Raw genomic sequence first — 20,894 nt, forward strand, 5'->3', positions numbered from 1 at the left:
AGTCTCTTTACACTTATCTGACAGTGACTTACAATGATGCATTTTATGTGAGCATTCAGAACCTGTCTGTAGGTATGCACTCCGATATCTGCACACAGACATTCACACACATCTGTAGCTGAAACAAACGTTTCATAAAACAGTATTTATCCTCCTACTTAAAATGTACTCTGGTATTTTCTGTTCAAGTCTGGTCTGTTCTCACCAAAAAGCTGGTCCTGGCCCATTAAATCGATTTCACAACTCTCGGCCGCACACCGTCTGAAAAATATCAGACTAGACAGTGTCTGAAATTCCTACCAACTTGGAATTTCTCTTATTCTCTTCTGATGTGTGAGATGAAAAGGAAGCAAAGAGAGCGAGAGTTTTGGAAAGAAAAGCTGATGGGCCATGACAGGCCGGCCTGAGTCTGCCAGGACACTTTCAGGAAGGACTTCTGATTCCCGGTTCAACAGAGATGCTTAAAAGTTAAGAATGGGTGCTAAAGATACCAGCCTAACCATTTTAAAGGAAAAAAAAAAAAAAAAACTGTCTTTAAAAAGTACTTAATATCGCCGGGCACAGTGGCTCACGCCTGTAATCCCAGCACTTCGGGAGGCCGAGGCGGGCGGATCATGAGGTCAGGAGATCAAGACCATCCTGGCTAACATGGTGAAACCCCGTCTCTACTAAAAATACAAAAAAAATTAGCCAGGTTTGGTGGCAGGTGCCTGTAATCCCAGCTACTCGGGAGGCTGAGGCAGGAGAACGGCTTGAACCTGGGAGGTGGAGCTTGCAGTGAGCCAAGATTGCGCCATTGCACTCCAGCCTGGGAGACAGAGTGAGACTCCGTCTCAAAAAAATAAATAAATAAATAAAATACTTGATGTCTGTAGCGAGATGGAGATGCCAGGCATCCTCATCTGTGGAATCAAATCACTTGTGATAGTTAGCAGCGTCACGTTTCCAGAATGTCATTTGAATTTGGGGAAAGCTTCCTGGCATATTGGCAGGTTCATGGGCTTTTCCCCAGACCACAGAACCTGGGGCTGGGGTCCAGGAAACCTTAATGTTGAAAACTCTTCAGGTCATTCCTGGGCATATTAAAGCCTGAAAGTCACTTGCTTTCCATGTCCTTAGAGACCCCGGAGTTTCTGAGTCAGCAGGCTGAGCTAACTCTCCCAGATTCCCGGAGTCGTACAGCTGCTCCTACTCAGCAAATGCCAAACCTATATACATGGGAAAGGGGTTTATTTATTCTCGTAAGCTCTCAAGATTTTTGTAGCATCCTGCAAACTGCCACCAGATGGGGATGTTTTCCTATACAGGGAAGGTTCCAGGGGCTCAAAAAAAATAGTAGGACATATTTACAACTAACACGAGGAGGAGAGAGGGGTGTTTGGATGGCCAGTTCTCTGTTAGTCTGTGAAGGTCATCCAGCGACAAAGCTGTCTTCTTGTCACCCAGGGGATTGAGCTCTGAAGAGTTTGTCATTCTCTCTACAAATACAGAAGGGGCGCCCACCCAGCCCCAGCCCAGGTCAGACACTGGGCACAGCAGTGCTCAACCCAGATGGGGCCCCTGCCCGCTTGGAGCTCCCAGCCCCGTGTAAGTCAGTTGCTTAGAATAGGGACACCTAAGTCCTGGTTGTATCCAGAGAAAAAGATATTGTACAGCAAAAACCTGAGGGAGAGGAGAGAAGTCACAGAACCCTCGTTGGGACATCATCTGTCCAGGGAAGTTGAGCTGTGCTCCCTAGGGACACCTCTGAGACCGGTGGAGGCAGATTTGCGGTGGTGAGGTGGGCATAGGTTGAAGAGAGTTGCCTGATTCCAGGCAGTGGGGTGGGAGGGGTGCACAGGGCTAGGGTGACACCTGGCTTTGACCACAGCAGGTCCCGTTGATCTGTTTTCTTATAAATGTTATGGGCTGGGCGCGGTGGCTCACGCCTGTAATCCCAGCACTTTGGGAGGCCGAGGCGGGCGGATCACGAGGTCAGGAGATCGAGACCATCCTGACTAACACAGTGAAACCCCATCTCTACTAAAAATAAAATAAAAAAAAAAATTAGCCAGGCGTGGTGGCGGGCGCCTGTAGTCCCAGCTACTCGGGAGGCTGAGACAGGAGAATGGCGTGAACCCGGGAGGTGAGGCTTGCAGTGAGCCGAGATCGCGCCACCGCACTCCAGCCTGGGCGACAGAGTGAGACTCCGTCTCAAAAAAATAAATAAAAATAAAATAAATAAATGTTATGCTCACAAACAAAAAGAACAAATTTTAAGGAAAAGTTCTTTTAAAGGGGGGTGGGATGGGAAAGAGGGAAGGAATAAAAGAGAAGAAAAAAGCTTAAAACCCTGATGCCGCCCAGCTCTTCTGACAGCATAAACCCTTTTCTCTGGCCCCTGGGATACAGGGCGGTTCCCTTTGCCTGTGCTCCAGGCAGCCCAGCAAGCTGAGAATGTCTTTATGAGCGCAATGCGGGACAGTTGCCCTTCTGAGTTTCCAGCAGGTCTCCAGCAGTTCCCACCATCAGTTCCTCGAGGTTTGGACCCTGTCTAGCTCACCTTTGTATTCTCAGCACCTGCCATGGAGTAGATGTTCGATAAATAGGACTGACCTGAGACCGTCTAATTGAACGGCATTCATTCGACTGTTCTTTACTGAAGCTGCGTACCCCAGTCACTGTGCTGAGTGCTTGGAGACACAGACGCTGATGTGGTTTCTGTCCCCAGAAAGCTCTCAGTTTGGAAAATAAGGGAGAGAGACACAAGAACAAAGCCGTGCAGGAAACTGTGGGATAAAATAAGTGTGTGAGGTCATTTATTATTATTGTTTTTTGTTTGTTTGTTTGTTTGTTTTTGAGACCGAGTCTCACTCTGTCACCCAGGCTGAAGTGCAGTGGAACAATCTCAGCTCACTGCAACCTCCCAGGTTCAAGTGATTTCCTGCCTCAGCCTCCTGAGTAGCTGGGATTACAGGCACCTGCCACCACGCCCAGCTAATTTGTGTGTGTGTGTGTGTGTGTGTGTGTGTGTATGTATGTATGTAGTAGAGATGGGGTTTCACCATGTTGGCCAGGCTGGTCTCGAACTCCTGACCTCAGGTGATCCACCTGCCTCGGCCTCCCAAAGTGCTGGGATTACAGGCATGAGCCACCGTGCCCAGCCCATTGATTATTAACTTGATTTAGCCATTCCACAATATATACATATTTCAAAACAGCATATTATAAACCATAAATAGTAAAAAATTCTAAAAATTTAAAAGCTGCAGAAGCTCAGAAAAAAGTAGTTAACAGATGGGGAAATCAGAAGGCTCTAGTTGCTAACCACTTATCCTGTAGACGTGTGTGAAGGCCTCCTGAGCTAAGGTGACCTGCCTAAGCTGAGACCTGATAGGCAGCCACGTGTCAGGGGGTGTCTCTCACCTTCCTGCCAGGTCGCTACCCCAGACTCATCCTCACTTGCCTGGGGAAGTGGGGGTGCCCCTCCCATCCCTCCTCCCTGCACTGGCTTACAGCTGATGCCCTGGGTCCTGAGTGTGCGTCTCCACTCTCCCAACAGCTTCACAGCGAGGTGGAGAAGCCCCTGATGAACTTCCGTGAGAACTTCAAGAAAGACATGAAGAAGTGCGACCACCACATTGCCGACCTTCGCAAGCAGCTCGCCAGCCGCTATGCCTCAGTGGAGAAGGTGAGAGGCCCAGGACGCTGGGCCAGGGCAGGTGGATGGGGGACTGCCTGGAAGAGGGGGGACTGGGAAGCCAGCAGTGGCTCCATATGCCAAGGCTGAGTCTTTGTCCCCAGGTAGGGGAATAGGGGGATGTCCAAGCCTCATGCCTACGCTGGAGCACCCCACCCATCCAAGGGCAGATAGGAGCTGCCTCCCTGTGGTGCTGGAATGACCACCCAGAGGGCCAGGGGTGCGAGGAGAGGCTGCAGCTGCAGTGGGCAGTCGAGTGGCTGTTGGCGACCAGTTAAACCCCGAGCCTAGCAGTGCTGTTGCTGGTTCACGTGGGGCCCTGTGTTTAAGCCTCACCTGGCAGAGTCGTCCTGACTCAGTCACCCCCTCCCTGCTCTCCTTCCTGCTCAGGGATGAGGCTGAGTCCTGGTTGGTCTCACCTCCAGGGAACTGATGTTCAGCCTTAGAGGGAAGAGAGTGTGCCCCAGGGACTGATTCCCAGCCCTCAGTGCCTTAGAGAGGAGAAGGGGGCTCAAACTGCTGGGACACCCTGGGCCCAGCCAGCTGCCGCCACCCAAGGACCACAGAGATGCCAGTGGTGGCCTGGAGGAAAGGCAGTACAGTGAGGGGAACGAGAGGGCCGAGGCTTGTCCAGCTCCAGAACGGGAGGGCTGTTGCTACATCCTATTAAGTGCTGCAGGGAGGTGACACAGGTGGCCTTTGTGGTCCCTTCCAAGCAGAGGGGCTGTGACTTTAGGACTGCCTAGGTCCCCAGTCTTTGTACAGGCTCCATTGGGAAAAGAACGTGGTTTGAGAGATTGAGGTAGGCTGAGTCCAGATGTCACTGGAAGAGGCAAGGACGAAAAGAGTTGGGTTGTAGCCTCTACCTAGCTGGGTGGTGCCACTCTGGCTGCTGGGCCTCTCTGGACCACTGTGGCATCATCCACACAAACAAGGGGCAAAAGGACTCCAAAGGGAAGCTGGGCTGCGTGGCCCAGGAGGCCCACTGGCTCCGAGCTTTATGAGCAGCTTCTCCGTGTCCTTGGACCCCAGGCCCGGAAAGCCCTCACAGAGCGGCAGAGAGACCTGGAGATGAAGACCCAGCAGCTGGAGATCAAGCTGAGCAACAAGACAGAGGAGGACATCAAGAAGGCGCGGAGAAAGTCCACACAGGCTGGTGAGTGCCAGGCACCCGCCTGGCCTGGTCAGTGCACACAGAAGGAGAGGGCACGGGGCTAGGAGATGAGGTGACTGGCGAGGGTGCATCTCTCCTTTGCAAGACTACAGCGAGGAAATTACTTCCCTTGTTTCCCAGGAGGTACTCCCTCTTCCCTCCTCTCTGACCCACACCCAGAGATCTCAAAGAAAGAGACTTTGGGGGTCAGAGGAAGGACACAGGCCGGGCTAGTTCTGGGGCATGGTAGAGGCTGGACTCCTTACTCTCTCCCTGGTCATGGCTTTTTTTGTTTTCCGCCCAAGCCCCAGATCTCTGACCAGGAGGTGGACAAACTCCTTCATGCACTGAGAGCTCAGGGCCCTGTCCCTGTTCAGAGCCCACAGAAGCACACAGCTCACCCAAGCTGCCCACTTCCCCAGGAAGCAATGCTCTCTCTGAAGGTTCACCTATGGGGATGGGCTCCTGCCCTGGGAACAGAGGCTGACACTTTGTTTAAAGAAATAACCAGATTTCAGTCTCTTGGGAATAGTCTCCCAATGAGTTGGTTTCTGCTTCCACCTAGTGGTCAAAGTTAGCTAATACACAAAGAGGAAGAGAAGGCCTGGTAGAACCAGTGAAAACCTCGGTAACTAGATCTAAAGGAAGCCACCACGTTTCACTGCACGAGAGGACACGCATGTTGCCTCTGGAATTAGAATGTGTGCCGTAGTATTAGAGTTTGGTCTGTAGGTCCCTTTCACCTCAATTTCTGGTGAACCTGTTACGATTCCTTCATTATAGAAGAAAGCAGCCACCTTACATTTCAAAATAAGGTAAGATAGAAATAAGTCAATAAAAAATAATGTAATGGATAACATTTATTATACAAATCTTATAATGCACAATAATAAATTACAGGATCCAGAAGTAGAGGGCACAGTATATTTATTGGTAGAGAGAAGGGGGCGGGGGCACAGAAGGGGAAGAGATCTGTTTAAATTATTAAGTTATTAAAAAAATAAATTATAGGTCAGGTGCAGTGGCTAACACCTGTAATCCCGGCAATCTGAGAGGCTGAGGCAGGAGGATCAGTTGAGCCCAGGAGTTCGAGACCGGCCTGGGCAACATAGTACCTCATCTCTACAAAAAAATTTGAAAAAATTAGCTAGGCATGGTGGTGCACGCCTGTAGAATCAGCTACTCAGGAGGCTAAGGTGGAGGATGGCTTGAACCCGGGAGGTTAAGACTGCGGTGAACTATGATCACACCATTGCATTCCAGCCTGGGTGACAGAGAGAGACTCTACCTCAAAAAACAATTATATTGCAAAAACAGTATTGGTACATGGCAAAATATTTTAATCAGCAGACAAGAATATAAAATGCTATTCACAGAAATAATCACCATCTCTTCCTAGTGTTTTGATTTTTAAATATTTAAATTTATATACATTTGATCGTACAATCTGTCTTCTGAACTTATTTAATATATCTTGGAAATACCTCTTTTTCATTTCTGTAAATCTTTTTGCCCATCCATTCATGCATATCAAACTTTTTAATGGCTGGCCAGTGTCCAGTTGTATGATTGTACCCAAATTTGTTTCATCATTCCCTTAACTGAGGTTTAGGACTCTTAGATTGTTTCAGAGTGCTTGCCAGCCAGTGAAGCTGTGTTATTGTACCTGCATCTTTGTGTGTGCCTAAGACCAGATCTGCATATAGAGAGAATATAGTTGCTGAGTCAAAGGGTATTATTCATCTTGATGGATATTTCCAAATTGCTTTCCGGAGAGAGCACCCATCAACAGCATCTATGAATAATGCCTGTTCTCTAAATGCTTATCAACATTGTGTGTTATCAAGATTTGAAATTGTTAGTGAGTGGGGGAAAATGATATTTTGTTTTTAATTTGCTTTTCTCCATAACCCAGGTTGAGTATGTAAAATATACATATAAATCATTGTTGTACTTTCTGTGAACTGATTAACTCATACCCTTTCCCCACTGACCATAGATTCTTTATCAGGGAGATGAATCATTTTTCATTTTAATTGCAGATATTTTTCCTAGATTGTCGTTTGTCTTTTAGTTTTGTTCTTTGTAATTTTTTTTGCTTGTTTGTCTGTTTTTTCTTGCTGTTTTTCTGTACAGTGATATTTCCCATAAGAAGCCTAGATTTTGGAGCTGATTTAGATCTTTTTTTTTAAATCACCTAAAGGGTTTTTTCTTACTTTTTTTTTTGTTTCAGGTGTTTATTTTTGTTTTTGTTTTTAAAATAGTGAAGGCCAGCCGTGGTGGCTCACGCCTGTAATCCCAGCACTTTGGGAGGCCCAGGCGGGCAGATCACGAGGTCAGGAGTTCAAGACCAGCCTGGCCAACATAGTGAAACCTCGTCTCTACTAAAAATACAAAACTTAGCTGGGTGTGGTGGTGTGTGCCTGTAATCCAAGCTACTTGGGAGGCCAAAGCAGGAGAATCGCTTGAACCCAGAAGGCAGAGGTTGCAGTGAGCTGAGATCGCAGCACTGCACTCCAGCCTGGGCAAGAGGGCGAGACTCTGTCTCAAAAACCAAAACAAACAAACAAAAAAAGACAGTGAAATATTTAACCCACCAGACATTTATTTTTCCTTACACTGGTGGTCTAACCATATTCCACAGGTTCTTATTTGTGGTGATTTTATTTCTGCTATTTTCATTATGTTTTGCTATTTGGGTTTTCATTTGATCTTCGAACCAAGAATTGTTTCAAAGAAAATCTTTATATGTTTATAAGCAAGGGCTTTGTTGTTGTTTTCTAATCTTGCTATTTTTTTTACATAGTTTTATTGCATTGTCATCAGATAGTACGGTCTCTCATTCCTGTAGTTTGGAATTATTTTGTGAAGAAAGTGACAGTCCTTAGACCTAACTCTGAAAAATACCGCCTCTTCTGAGCACTCGCTGTGGCCAGCCTCCATGCTTTAGAGCATTGTCTCTTTTGATCAGCACAGTCCCCCTGCAGGGAGGTATTTTTATACCCTTTACAACTGAGAAGACTGATGGCAGAGAAAATGAGAACCTTCCATGAGGTCCACAGTGGTGGAGCGGCGAAGCCAGAATTCAGTCTCCTCTCATTCCAGAGACTCTGCTTGTCGCCATTTTGCTGGACAGCCTGTTGCTCAGGAAATGCCACCTGTTCTTTCCTTCTGTTCCTTTCCTCCCTCTTCCTCATCTTTTCCAAGGCTACTAGAAGGAAAGACATCAGATCCTCAGGGATCATCATCATCATCATCATTATCTTCATCACCACCATAGCCCATATTAATATTTGGCTCTCTATGCCCATCTCTATTCTAAGTGCTTTACATATTTTGACATATTTATTCCTCATAACAACTTGGTAAAGGTACAATCATTATCTCCATTTTACAGATGAAGACACGGAGGCAAGCGCAGGATAACCGACTTGTCTACGATTACATAGCTAATAAGTAGTTGAGCTGGGATGACAACAAAGGCATTTTTTTTTTTTTTTGAGATGGAGTCTTGCTCTGTCGCCCAGGATGGAGTGCAGTGGTGCGATCTCTGCTCACTGCAAGCTCTGCCTCCCTGGTTCATGCCATTCTCCTGCCTCAGCCTCCCGAGTAGCTGGGACTACAGGCGCCTGCCACCACGCCTGGCTAATTTTTTATATTTTTAGTAGAGACGGGGTTTCACCGTGTTAGCCAGGATGGTCTCGATCTCCTGACCTCGTGATCCACCCGCCTCGGCCTCCCAAAGTGCTGGGATTGCAGGCGTGAGGCACCGCGCCCGGCCAACAAAGGCATTCTTGTCCCACAATCCATGGTCTTAACCAATACTGTTCTAAAAAGTTCCAATTTCAAGCTCTTGGGCTGCCATAGAGAGAAGGTACAGCCCCCTTCACCTACTCTGTTTCCCAATGCTGTGGAAGTTCCTGAAGCAATTTCTCAAAATCAGCATTGACACACAGGGCTTAGGGAGTTTCACAGTGTACAGAGCAGCACGCCGCCCTCCTCCTCGGTCAGGCGGGAGCTCTTGCTGGAAATGCATTTGCATTTGGGAGGCTGAGGCGGGCAGATCACAAGGTCAGGAGTTCGAGACTAGCCTGGCAGATATGGTGAAACCCCATCTCTACTAAAAATACAAAAACTAGCCAGGGGTGGTGGCGCATGCCTGTGGTACCAGCTACTCGGGAGGCTGAGGCAGAAGAATCACTTGAACCCGGGAGGTGGAGGTTGCAGTGAGCCGAGATTGCGCCACTGCACTCCAGCCTGGGTGACAGAGCCAGACTCCATCTCAAAAAAAAAAAAAAAAGAAAAGAAAAAAATGCATTTTACGGTGCAGCATCCACTTTCTTCTCTCCGGTTCAGTGCCTCTTGGGATCAAGGGTCCAGTCATTGGCCTTGGACCAAGAACAAAATGAATAAATGCCTTGGTGTGGGCTCTGTTATTCAAGGCACACTTGCGTCTGGTGTGTGGCACAGCTAGGGGTGTGGTTCGCAGCTAGGCCTGGGGCATGGAGACGTAACCTTCCGTGTTCTCTTTGACTTTCCTATCAGAGTACCTGTGAGCCACAATGATGATACTATAGGAGTCACTTTGACTCTACTCGAATTACTAAATTCTACTCTAGCATTGTGCTTCTAGAATTACTAGAGAAAATTACTTCACTTTGGGGTTCACTCATGAGCTTTTTCCATCGTGAGCAAACACCATGATGCCTTCCTCTTGCTGGAGCCCTGTGAAGATGAGGAGGCTACGCTGAGACAAAGCCGTGCATGAGAGCTGTGCTGCTCTGCCTGCCACGTGCACACACATTACCAGAGCGTCTCATAAACATGCAGTCTCTGATTCAGTAGGTCTCGGATCTGTCCTGGGTTTCTGAATTTCTAGCCGACCCCAGGGCATACAAGTGCCACTGGCCCACAGACTGTGATTTGTGTAGCAAGGTTCCAAGGTGCTGGTACACTTAGTAATGTTTGCAATTACTTCGCAGTGTGTTTTCTTTCTAATTACAAAATGTTCTAAACACATATATGATAACAAAGTAATAGAGTAGTCATAAAGATTGAATAGTTATGTTTGCCTCGGATCTTTCTGTGATGACATAAAATGCAATAGAAGGAGCTGATTCCTGCCCACTCACCCTTTCTCTGTTTCCCAAGGTAGCCACTCTCCTGAAGCTGGGCTGTGCTGCTCCAGTGCATGTTTTAGACTGTGACTACAGATGCGTTCTTTTGTGTTTCAGAAGGACATCTTGCAGTGTGTTCATGCACACACACACACACACACACACTTACATGATCTGAAAATTTATCTTCCTTAATTATTCTTAGCACCAAATTGTGTGTGACATGTTTTAACCAATCTGGACTCCCCAGTGTAAAATAAAACTGCCATCTTTAGAGAGGGAAGCATTTCTTGGGCTCATGATAGGATTGGGGGTCCTAGGAATACCCTACACACACACACACACACACACACACACACACACACACACACACACAAAATGAGAACCACCATCCTGAATCCTTGGTATCTGGGGTCAGGCTTCAGGGGGACACCTGAGCTGGTTTCTCATGGGGCTGGGTTGCCCCCTTCCTTCCCTGGCTCTGCTTTCTTCTTCTTCCTACTGCCATCCCTTTTCCAGCTTTCCAGTGGCCACCATGACCCCAGGGGGAGGAGAAGACTTGGCTGTGGGGCTCAGGGTGGGGCACAGAGTCATGGTGAGGATAGGATGCTTCATGATGGTGACTGTGGTCTTTTTCCAGGAGACGACCTCATGCGCTGTGTGGATCTCTACAACCAGGCCCAGTCCAAATGGTTTGAAGAGATGGTGACCACCACATTGGTAAGTGGTCAGGGATGTGTGGACATGGCGGTACAGAGGCTGACACAGAGCAACCCCTGGTGGTGGTTGGTGGGCGCGGGGATGATGGGGTGGAGTGACCCTGGAGATGGTCATCAAATCTACTTCAGTGTTGGGGTCGAAACCTCAATGTGAGCCAGCTTATGTGGATTCAGATCTCTGCTCCAGCGCTTCCTAGCTCTGTGGACGTGGGCAGGGTTGGGTTGGATATGGCTACATCCTTCTTGGGCTGTCCCCTGAGAGGTCAGGGTCAACTGAGGACTCTCCTCAACTAAGTGGACAATGGCTTCTTTAGGAAAAATAGCCAAGCTATAGGAAGAGAGGACTGCCCCACACATGCACACACACGAGTTGCAGGTCCTTGGTAGGAGATCCTTGCAAAGTGGATGGATGGGTGAGGATGGAGCTAGGCAGTGGGGTGGGGAGAGGCCTCTCACCAAGGGTGAACAACAGGCGTCAGGGCCGATGATGCTCTTGAGTATTTCTTGTAAAGGGGCAGTATCTCCTTATCAGTCAGCACCTGCCTGAGTGGACACTGAAGTGTGGCTGGTACTTGGGCCAGATGGGACAGGAGGCATCATGCCAGGTGCTCATCGGATCAGCCCACTGCCTAAAGCCCCCCCTGTCCATCCAGCACAGGACTAACCAGCTGCCTTCCCCAGGTGTCAGCCCACCAGAGCAGATTAGAGGCCTCCACCAGGGACAGTGACCTAGTTTTCCTCCTGGTTAATCTCCTAATTAAGCCCCCTGCTTTACCCCCCTTTCTGGTTAATCACCTGGGCAGTGACCTAGTTGTATGTAGAATAACAGCCGGATCCCCTAGATTCCAAAGACACAAAACCATCTAGAAATCAGAGGACAGACCCTTTCCACTCTCCCCTTTGACAAAAGCTGTGCCACGTGCAGCCCAGTCTGCCTCCCTGGCCCGGTCTCTATTGCGGCCACAGCACTAGGCATAGGCAGAGGAAGGGAGGCTGCTCAGCAGAGGCCCAGGGACAAGGTCCCAGGAATGTGTGGCATGGAGCTCCCACATGTGCCCCCTTGTTGTACCCCATCAGGGCACCAGGGCTAGGGCTGCATGGGTGCATTGCCATGAGTAACAGCCTGATGGACTCTGGTTTAAATCCTGTCCCTCCCATAATTCCGTGTCTCTTTGGGTGAGCTGTGTTGTTGCCTCTCTAGGTGTTAGTTCCCCAGTTCCCTTGCTTGGAGAATGGGGATAATAACAGAAACGATCTCTTAAAATTGTAACGAGGACAGTTAAGGAACGCACGTAAAGCCCTCAGCACTGTGCGTGGCGGAGCAGGCTTTTCAGGAAGTAAAACAGCCGCTGCTGCTGTCATCAGCTTCACCTTCACCTTAGATATGGGGCACGCTCTTCATCAGACCCCAGAGAGTCAGATGGGGCAGAATGTCCACAGCCAGTGACTTGCGTTTTGTGGTCTTGGTGGGAGGACCCCCAAGTGGAGGGGACATGCTCAGAGTTCTCTGGCCTTTGCTTTCTCGGCAGGAGCTAGAGCGGCTGGAGGTGGAGAGGGTAGAGATGATCCGGCAACACCTGTGCCAGTACACGCAGCTGCGGCATGAAACAGACATGTTCAACCAAAGCGTGAGTTTCCAGCCCAGCGGGGCTCCCGGGCGACACGGGGCCTGGGAAGAGCCGCCTGGCGCTAGGCCATGGCAGGTTAAGTGGCTGCTGCAAGTGAATCTGCCCTAAAGGCGGGCAGTGGGCAGGTGCTCTGGCCTGGGGGTGGCCTCGTGGACTGGGCCTCTCAGGATTGTCCTGGACGTCTGTGTGATTCCGACCCTGGCACATGAAGTGGACACACACGTGAGCTGTTACCCTGAGGAGAAAGAAGCTCGTAACAGTTACAGTAGCTGAAGACATTATTAAATTTCTTAAAAAAACAAAACCAAAAAAAACAACTTCTAGAAATATTCAAAATACCTAAAGCTCAAGTTTTATTTGTCCTGTTCACTGGTGGTAAATGTGGGGTGGAAGGGATAGAGACAGGTTTTAAGGCCCTCCTGGCCTCTCATCCAGGCCTGGGGTCTGTAGGGTGAGAAGCAGGGTCGGGATGCATTCTGGGTTCCCCGTTCACAGCCCTCTTCATGTGCTGTCCCTCAGATGGGCCTCCCCTGGGGCCCCGGAGCCCTCTAGAGAGGCTGCTCTGAGAGACACTAAAGCGAGGACAGCATGTCTCAGAGGAGACCTCCCTGGCTTGGCCGCCGTCTCTAACAGTGTCGCATTTTCTCTGTCTCTTGCAGACAGTCGAGCCCGTGGATCAGCTGCTTCGAAAAGTGGACCCGGCCAAAGACAGGGAGCTGTGGGTCAGAGAGCACAAGACGGGCAACATCCGCCCTGTGGACATGGAGATCTAGATGGGCCTGTGCAGCTTCGGGGGGTCCTGCTGGGGAGGGGGGCTGGGCTCCCACCATGGGGCCCATGCCGAGTGGATGCCCCCCACCCTCTCTCCTGGGCCACTGAGGAGAGGGGAGAGAGCTGGTGATTCCAGAAGGGTGACCCGGACAGCCTAGCTGGGGGCTCCCCCATATTCCCAGGCCCAGAAGACAGACCCACAGCCCTGCCCTTGTCTCTGAGGCTGAAGACCCCCTGACTCCCATGCTGTGCTTGCCGCTCTGAAACAAACGGAGGCTGGAACTTTGTGGTCCTTGCCAAGTTTTGTAGGGGTCACTGCTTGTGCCCTGGAAGCCCCAAGGCTCTTCCTCCAGCTGGCTTCCTTGTCTCCAGGGCTTTGGAGGATCAGGGGAGGGAGGTCTCTGTCTCTAAGCCAGGTGTCAGGATCAGAATCATGGGTAGAAGGTGCCATTCAGCTCACAGCCGCACCCAGAATCCTTTGCAGCCCTCCTTCTTTATTTTTTTCCCATTGCATTCTGGGAGTCCACATCTGGCTTTCTCAGCCACTGTTCATCACCAGGGGTTTTAGGAGGAAGGCTTGGCTCCTGTCTTCCCAGACCCACCATGCCTGGAGAGGTCAGGATGGAACTACCTCATTCGGCAAATTAGCCCCAAATTGAGCGCTGAATCGTGTCCCATGAGATCAGGCGCCATCTGTAAAGTCTCCTCTGGAAATGCCAATCCATCCTTCCCCCACCTGCTTCCTCGGGGAGGCCCCTGCCCCCACCCTGCCAGCCCTTCCCAGTCTCATTAGAGGAAGCTTTCCAAAGTTCTCAGTTATCAAGACCTCATCCAGCTCGTCCAAAGGCTTCAGGGATGGAAACAAACCAGCTCGTCTCAGAGGCCAGCAAGCTGGGGCCTGTCCGCCACGGTGCCCTCTGCACCTTTGGGCTGCCCTGGCCCCCACTCTCCCAGGCCGCCCACCACAGGCTTTTAATGGGGCCGGGTCAGTCCTACATGTGAGATGGGTTAGGGCAAGTCTTTGCCATCCCCCAGATGGCTCTGTCTTCTTGTGTATGGCAGGGCTGGGACTGCTGTCCCTTGTACAGTTTTCTGTCACTGGTGGGCACTGGACAGGCATAGCAGAGTCTCTTGTGGCCACACTAGGTTGTCGCCTTTCAGGCAGTGTCCCGCCACCTTTGCTTCCAGCTCCTTCTGGACGTTCCAGAGCCCTGCACCAAACCCTCACTTGGTGTCTGCACCTCCTTTCCCTCTCTCCATCTTCCAATCCCTGGAAAAGTCTGGTCTGAGTGTGACTTGGGAAGCTTTCAGTGCTGCTGTTTGGCCCAGCTCATTACTTTCTCCCTTTCTCTACCACAGCAAACACATTCTCCACCATGTCAGTCTAAAGAGTCTAAAGGGGCCGGGAGAAGCGTGAGCGAGGGGCAGATTCTAGTCGGGAGCCCATGCCCTGGAAATCCATCTTTCTTCATCTTTCCCATTGACCACTTTGGGTTTGACCTGCACATCTGCAGTGAGGGCAGAATTCAACAAGCACAACTCACTGGTCTTTCAGTCAACGTGCTAGAAACCGATGACTTATTAATCTCTAATTTTTTGGCGCCTCTTTCATTGAATGAGAATTGCTTTCTTATAGTTCACATTAGAAAAATGCCTAATATACTAAAGTAAACCAAACGTTGTCACTTTTCTCTTGTTCTTGAAACATTGCAACCAAAAAGGCCAGCGTAAAGGCCTTCACCGACGTGAAGACCTCCTGGTAGGATCTGTCCATGGGATGGAGAACCACTCTGTCCAGATCTGGGGTTGGGTCATGACACCAGCTACCAATTTTAGAATATTATTTCTTGGTTTCTTTATGAAAAATGGGTGCTAGTGGTAATTGCTTTGTGGCTTAGTAAACTACTTTGTGGATGATTTCCAAACATTCAAAGCCAATAGCCTTGTTATTAACAAGATATTTTGAGTACAATATGGCTCATTGACTTTTCCATTACATCTGAGGATTCCAGAGTCCTCTGTTCATCCCTGGGATAGAGTGAGCCCTCTTGCGTCTTCCAGGGTAGCTCAAGTTGGCCCAGTTTGGGCCAGTCCATTTTTGGAGGTCACTCTTCCCCCCCTCATCCCCTCACCTCCTTCTCTTTACCCCCTTCACGTACTTCCTTTCTTTCTTCCCTCTGTTATTCATTCATCAAGCAAGTTAAAACCATTGTGCTAAGATCTAATCTGAGGACGCTATAATGGCCCTGTCATCAGGGAAGCCCGTGATCGCTCGTTTTCAGGGGCCTTACCGGTCAGCAACCTTGGCATTGATACATAGGTACTCTGCAGAATTTAAGTTTTCAGAGGTAAGTCTGTTGTTCTGATTAATCTACATTCATTTATTCAGCAAATGCTCAAGACAAGCCAGGCATGCTGAGAAGCGGCACTGTAGTTGTATGTAAGATGGGCATTCCTCTGCTGTCCTCTATTCTCCATGTCGACTGAGAAGAGTATAATAAGAACATTGTACCCTCTCCACACTTAACCCTCTGGGATTCTTTATTATAATATAAACCACCGTCGTGAGGCATTTACCTGTTGGATGGAAGGTAGACAGCAACAAGATTTTAATCACCTGGTCACCAGACCCTCACGGCCCATATCCAGTTCGAATTTCAGAAATTTCTTTGTTTGCTTTAAATAACTCTTTACAAATAAGGGCGGGGCACGGTGGCTCATGCCTGTAATCCCAGCTCTTTGGGAGGCCGAGGTGGGCAGATCATGAGGTCAGGAGATCGAGACCATCCTGGCTAACATGGTGAAACCCTGTCTCTGCTAAAAATACAAAAAGTTAGCCAGACGTGGTGGTGCACACCTGTAGTCCCAACTACTCAGCAGGCTGAGGCAGTAGAATCGCTTGAACCTGGGAGGCGGAGATTGCAGTGAGCCAAGATCGGGCCACTGCACTCCGCTTGGGTGACAGAGCAAGACTCCATCTCAAAAAAATTATAAATAACTCTTTGCAAATAGGAAAGTGAAGCTCAAGGGTACCCAGTGAGGCTGTGAAATTGCCAGTGAATTAAGACCAGGGCTAGAGTCAACAGTCCAGAACCCCTATCCATATGAACAGGGGCCCGTTTCTGGTTGAAATCAAGATTAGGATGCAACTGAGAAAATAAAAGACTGCACTTTGGAGAGGCAAGCACGCTATCCGGGTTGTTGTTTTGTTTTATGCCTTGGTGCTTAGGTGAGGACTTAGCTGAATTTATTCAAAGTGGGCGGGTCTGGGCTATTCTTGAGAATGTCCCTTCCATTTCTGAGAACAAGTCAGCCCCTTCTACCTGCCTCCACCCAGGAGACTGATGCACAAGATCTGTTTGTGAAAGCCTGATTTAAAAAGAAAAAAAAAAAATCCTTAAGCCAAATGGTGTTCCAAGTTGGTTGCTGTGACAACCTCCAGGAAGAGCCACTTGTTACCCTCTATTCTTTCTAGTGCTTTCCGTCAGTGGCAACACATAGGCCCCTTGGAGCGTGGGGATGGCGGCCCTGAGATTCTGTCAGTGGGACCACCCTGGGCCTCCTTTCTACCTCCACTCAGCACCCTGTTGGCCAAGGAGAATTTCTGCGGTGGGAGGCCGCGCTCTGCTAGTCAGGATTGATAAACAGCCGGGCACACCGAAACAGTGTACCAACGAATTCACCAACCAGGGGTTTCTTTCCCTACCCTTTGTGAAAACCAATCAATTACTAGATGAGTGGATGGATGCAGAAAAATCTGGGCTGAGCCAAAGTCCCTTTTGGAAATACAAGCCATAAAATTCGAAGGACATCAGCGACCTTGGCTTGTTTAGGTGATTTTACTTCCAGCTGCAGGTAGTCTTGACAAGGAGCGTTTAAACAGAAGGCTCAAGATGCATTCCTTGTGTAGGGGGGAGAGAGCACTTCTAATGTTAAGTGGGGTACAGATCAGCTGCCCGCCCACATAGCCTGGACATCGTCTTATCCCCATAATCCTTCCCATCCCTACAAGGCCCATCGCCACCACCTTTTCCCAGGTTTACTGAGGTATGATTGACATCCAGTAAAATTCACCCTTTGGAAAAATACAGTTCTGTGAATTTTGACAAATTTAGTGTCTTGTGACCATCACCAAGATCAACCTGTTTTTAACACTCCAAAAAATTCCCTCCTCCTGCCCTCTTTCCCTGGCAACCCTGATTGATTATCTGATCCTATAATTTTGCCTTTTCTAGAATGTCATATAAATGGAGTCACACTGATGTCGCCTTTTGAGTCTGGCATCTTTCCCTCAGCTTAATGCTTTTGAGTCATTCACGATGTGTGCGTGTGGTTTGTTCCTTCTCCTTGCCGGGAAGTATTTCATTGCATGGGCGTACTACTCTGCTTCTTTATTTTTACACTGAGCCTTTCGCCCTGGAAGTTCTTGGCCCAGGGTCTTCAACTTGTTTGCACGACCACTTCCAGCTTGCTGCTTCCTTCAGCTCCCCAGGCTCCTCCTCCAAATGCCAGCTGTGCCCACAAGCTGTTCTTAGGGCTCACACTTGCCTTTTGGCGCGTGGTGGGTTTTTGGTAGTGCAGAAAGAATCCAGGGATGGGAGGGGAAGGGATGGATGGGTGCTCAATTGCTGCTCACGTCTGCTGCAACCTGAAGCTTGCATCTCAGCCAGCAGATCTGCTCCCTTCTGGGACCCAGGCTTCAGTGTCACACGGTCCTTGGCTATGTATTGGGCGTTGGAGGCTTTGAAAGGCGAGCAGAAGCAGCATGGACAAGAAGGCTGGGGCTGGCCCTGGGGCTCATCATGATGCTTTCCTGGATCTGTTGCTTCATCTGCAAGCTGAGGGTGTTTGTTCTAGATGAGTGTCTCAGGCCACCGGCAACTGCATGTACCTCCTCCCTTTCTCATTTCCAATGATGTACCCTGTACACGTGTTCATGCTGTGTCTGGCTCTCATCTGCACAGTCGTGCATAGAATTGCCTCAAGTCCTGGTGAGAGAGATGCCTTGGTACTTTTCCATTTAGATTCAAATGGAGCTAAAATTAAGAGTTTTATGAGCTGTTAAGAATGAGGTAGTTTCTCCTAGGACCCCCCAAAGACAGTGCAAGTAATGACCGTTTGGATCTCATTCGCCGATCTTTGATAGTATGTTTTGGAGTCTACTCCCCAGGAGCCAGGACAGGTGTGAAGATGGAGTCCTTGTCGCAGCTGGAGCCTTGCCTAGCTGGTGATCACACAGCCTGGCCTGTACCTGCACCCCACTGGATGGTGGTACATGGTGGCAGGGACAGGACCACACCCAGTTAAGGCCAGACCAGGCTGAGTGTGACCCCTGAGGTAAACACTCCGCTAAGCCATGTCTTGTTCATGCCCCCTGCTCAGTGAAAGGTGAGTCCCGAGACCAGTTGGGTACCTCTCTGTGCGAACCAGAGACATTTCTGGATCCAGGCCAGGTGAAGATTAGGGCCGGGAAGCCTGAGCCCCCGGGGCCTCAAGGTAGGGAGCCGAAGAGGCTGCCAGGACTCTGCTGGGTTGAATTTTGCCGGGGAGGACTCTTGTCTCCCCCTCAGGAGTATTTTTGTTGAGGCATTCCTGGAGGTGAAGAAGCAATTCCCATTGCAGCAGGTTAGAGCGAGAATCAGACAGAGGGCAAAAACCAATTCACTTCTCCCCACGTTCTAAATGCTGGGGCATGGCTATCAGGAGGGCTTCCTGGGAGGTGTCTCTGGGGGTGGGGTGAGGTTGGGGCGATGGCCTTTGGAGATTGCGTGTGGTGTTCAGGACTGTTCCTTGGTGTTTGAGGGAAACTTTAGTGGGATTGCAGTGGAATGTAAGGTCAGGGCACGTGGGTGCTCTCTCAGGGTGGGGTGACTTGGAGACCTAGAGGGAAAACCTGCTATGCAGGGGGAGAGCACAGGACTGGCCCTGCTCTGCGGCCTCCTTTGTCCCATAACCTGAAGTTAAGTCACATCCCATGTCGGGACCTCCGTGCACTCATCTGTCAAGTGGGGGCACTTCCCTTCCAGCATCACCTGCAGCAGACGGGCTCTCGGGAGTCGTGGGTTCCAGGCAGCTGTGTGGACCCAGGGACAGACATTCAAAGGGACGCCAGCCATCCTTGGTGACAGGGGCCCCAACTTAGCATCCCTTCCCTTCCGTTAGGAAGGAGATGACCGGAAGCAGCCCCTTCACAGACACGAGCACATCGGCAAACCCTATGAGAGTGGAATTTTCTAACAAAATAAACTTGCTTGTTTGATCTGTTTTCTGTAACTTTTGCTAAATACTTTATACATTTTTCATGTTAAAGAGCCGTGTCTCCCGCCAGCACTCCTCACCCCGGTATGAATGTGTTTCCTCCACATTGTATATCCTTCCACCCTCTGGCTGCCTAGATCAGTAAATAAAATTGATGTAATATAATTTATAAGTAACACTGTTGAAACCCTGATCCCAGTGGAGGCTGTAACCCACCTGCCCCCTCACCACCCCCCTGACCCCTGTTACCGCATTTGTGTGTATTAATGCTGAAGAATTAAATGTTTTAAAGAGTTTAAATTTTGAAGGCGTTTGCTATATACAGTTGTCCTGCATTATTATAAAGAGTTTTCAGGAAGTTAAATCCCATCTCGTTTTTTTTCTTCTGCTCTGTGTGTATCCTTGAGATGCCTAGATTCATCCCATGTAAAATAAACTGTCCAGAGACACTAGGTCCCCCTAGGCGACCCTCTTTCCTGGAGGGCTGCCACATTCTTCATGTGACCTGTCTTGGCATCCCTCCTAGGTTCTCGAGATTGGTGGTGATTTCACCTCCGATGACTTAGCGGGAGACAAAGGGCATCTGGACACTGGCGCACAAATGGATGCTATGCTCCTGACCTCAGGCCCCTCCCCCTGGTGACTTCCTGTCTCTGTGGGTTCCAGCCCTTTGCCTCCCTCTCATCTCTGGAGCTCCTGGCTGTTTCTTTTCTCATCCATCCATCCGTTCATTTATATGTATATATATATATAGAGAGAGAGAGAGAGAGAGAGTCTCGCTCTGTCGCCCAGGCTGGAGTGCAGTGGCACAGTCTCAGCTCACTGCAACCTCTACCTCCCGGGTTCAAGCGATTCTCCTGTGTCAGCCTCCCGAGTAGCTGGGACTACAGGCATGCCCCACCTCGACTGGCTAATTTTTGTATTTTTAGTAGAGACAGGGTTTTGCCACGTTGGCCAGGCTGGTCTCGAACTTCTGACCTTAGGTGATCCGTCCTCTTCGGCCTCCCAAAGTGTTGGGATTACAGGCATGAGTCACTACGCCCGGTCCCATCCATCTATTCATTCAATAATTACTGAGCATCTGGTATATGCCAGACACTGCTCTAGGTTCTGGGAACACATCAGTGTGAGAAACAGAGCCCTGCTCTCAGGGAGCTTACATTCTAGCAGACAAAAACAATAGACCTCCTACGTTCTGTGATGTGGGTGTGGATGGTGTTAAGTGTTGTGGAAAAGAAAACCAGGACAGGGTGAGGCTGGGTACATTGCAGGATTCAATAGGGTCATTTGAGTGGCCTCATTGAGAAGGTGGTATTTGATCAAAGACAAGGAGACCTGGGAGGGACCCTGGAAGGTCACCGGAGGAGAGTGTTCCAAGCGGAAGAGATGCCCGCGTGTCTGAGGCCAGGCTGGCTGGAGTGGAGGGAGTGAGGAGGGAAGAGAAGATGAGGACGCTGGGCAACCCTCTTTCCTGGAGGGCTGCCACGTTCTTTGAACGACCCGTCTCAGCGTTTCCCCCAGGTTGTTGGGATTGGTGGTGATTTTACCTCTGATGACTTAGCAGAGAGA

General features: G+C 49.5%; 1 protein-coding gene across 10 annotated transcripts in view; it reads left to right on the plus strand.

Moving 5' to 3' along the window:
• The window catches only part of GAS7 (growth arrest specific 7), a 288,280-nt gene extending 268,655 nt beyond the window's left edge, over positions 1-19,625 (plus strand). For all 10 annotated transcript variants that reach the window (XM_003315659.6, XM_063799747.1, XM_054671054.2 and 7 more), the window contains 5 exons: positions 3,542-3,670; positions 4,712-4,835; positions 10,590-10,669; positions 12,198-12,296; positions 12,956-19,625. In XM_003315659.6, coding sequence (XP_003315707.2) covers positions 3,542-3,670; positions 4,712-4,835; positions 10,590-10,669; positions 12,198-12,296; positions 12,956-13,069 — 546 coding nt within the window. In that variant the 3' untranslated portion in view covers positions 13,070-19,625. The remainder of the gene's footprint in view (positions 1-3,541; positions 3,671-4,711; positions 4,836-10,589; positions 10,670-12,197; positions 12,297-12,955) is intronic.
• Positions 19,626-20,894: the final 1,269 nt, after the last annotated feature.

This window comes from Pan troglodytes, chromosome 19, assembly GCF_028858775.2.
Source record: "Pan troglodytes isolate AG18354 chromosome 19, NHGRI_mPanTro3-v2.0_pri, whole genome shotgun sequence".
NCBI lineage: Eukaryota > Metazoa > Chordata > Mammalia > Primates > Hominidae > Pan > Pan troglodytes.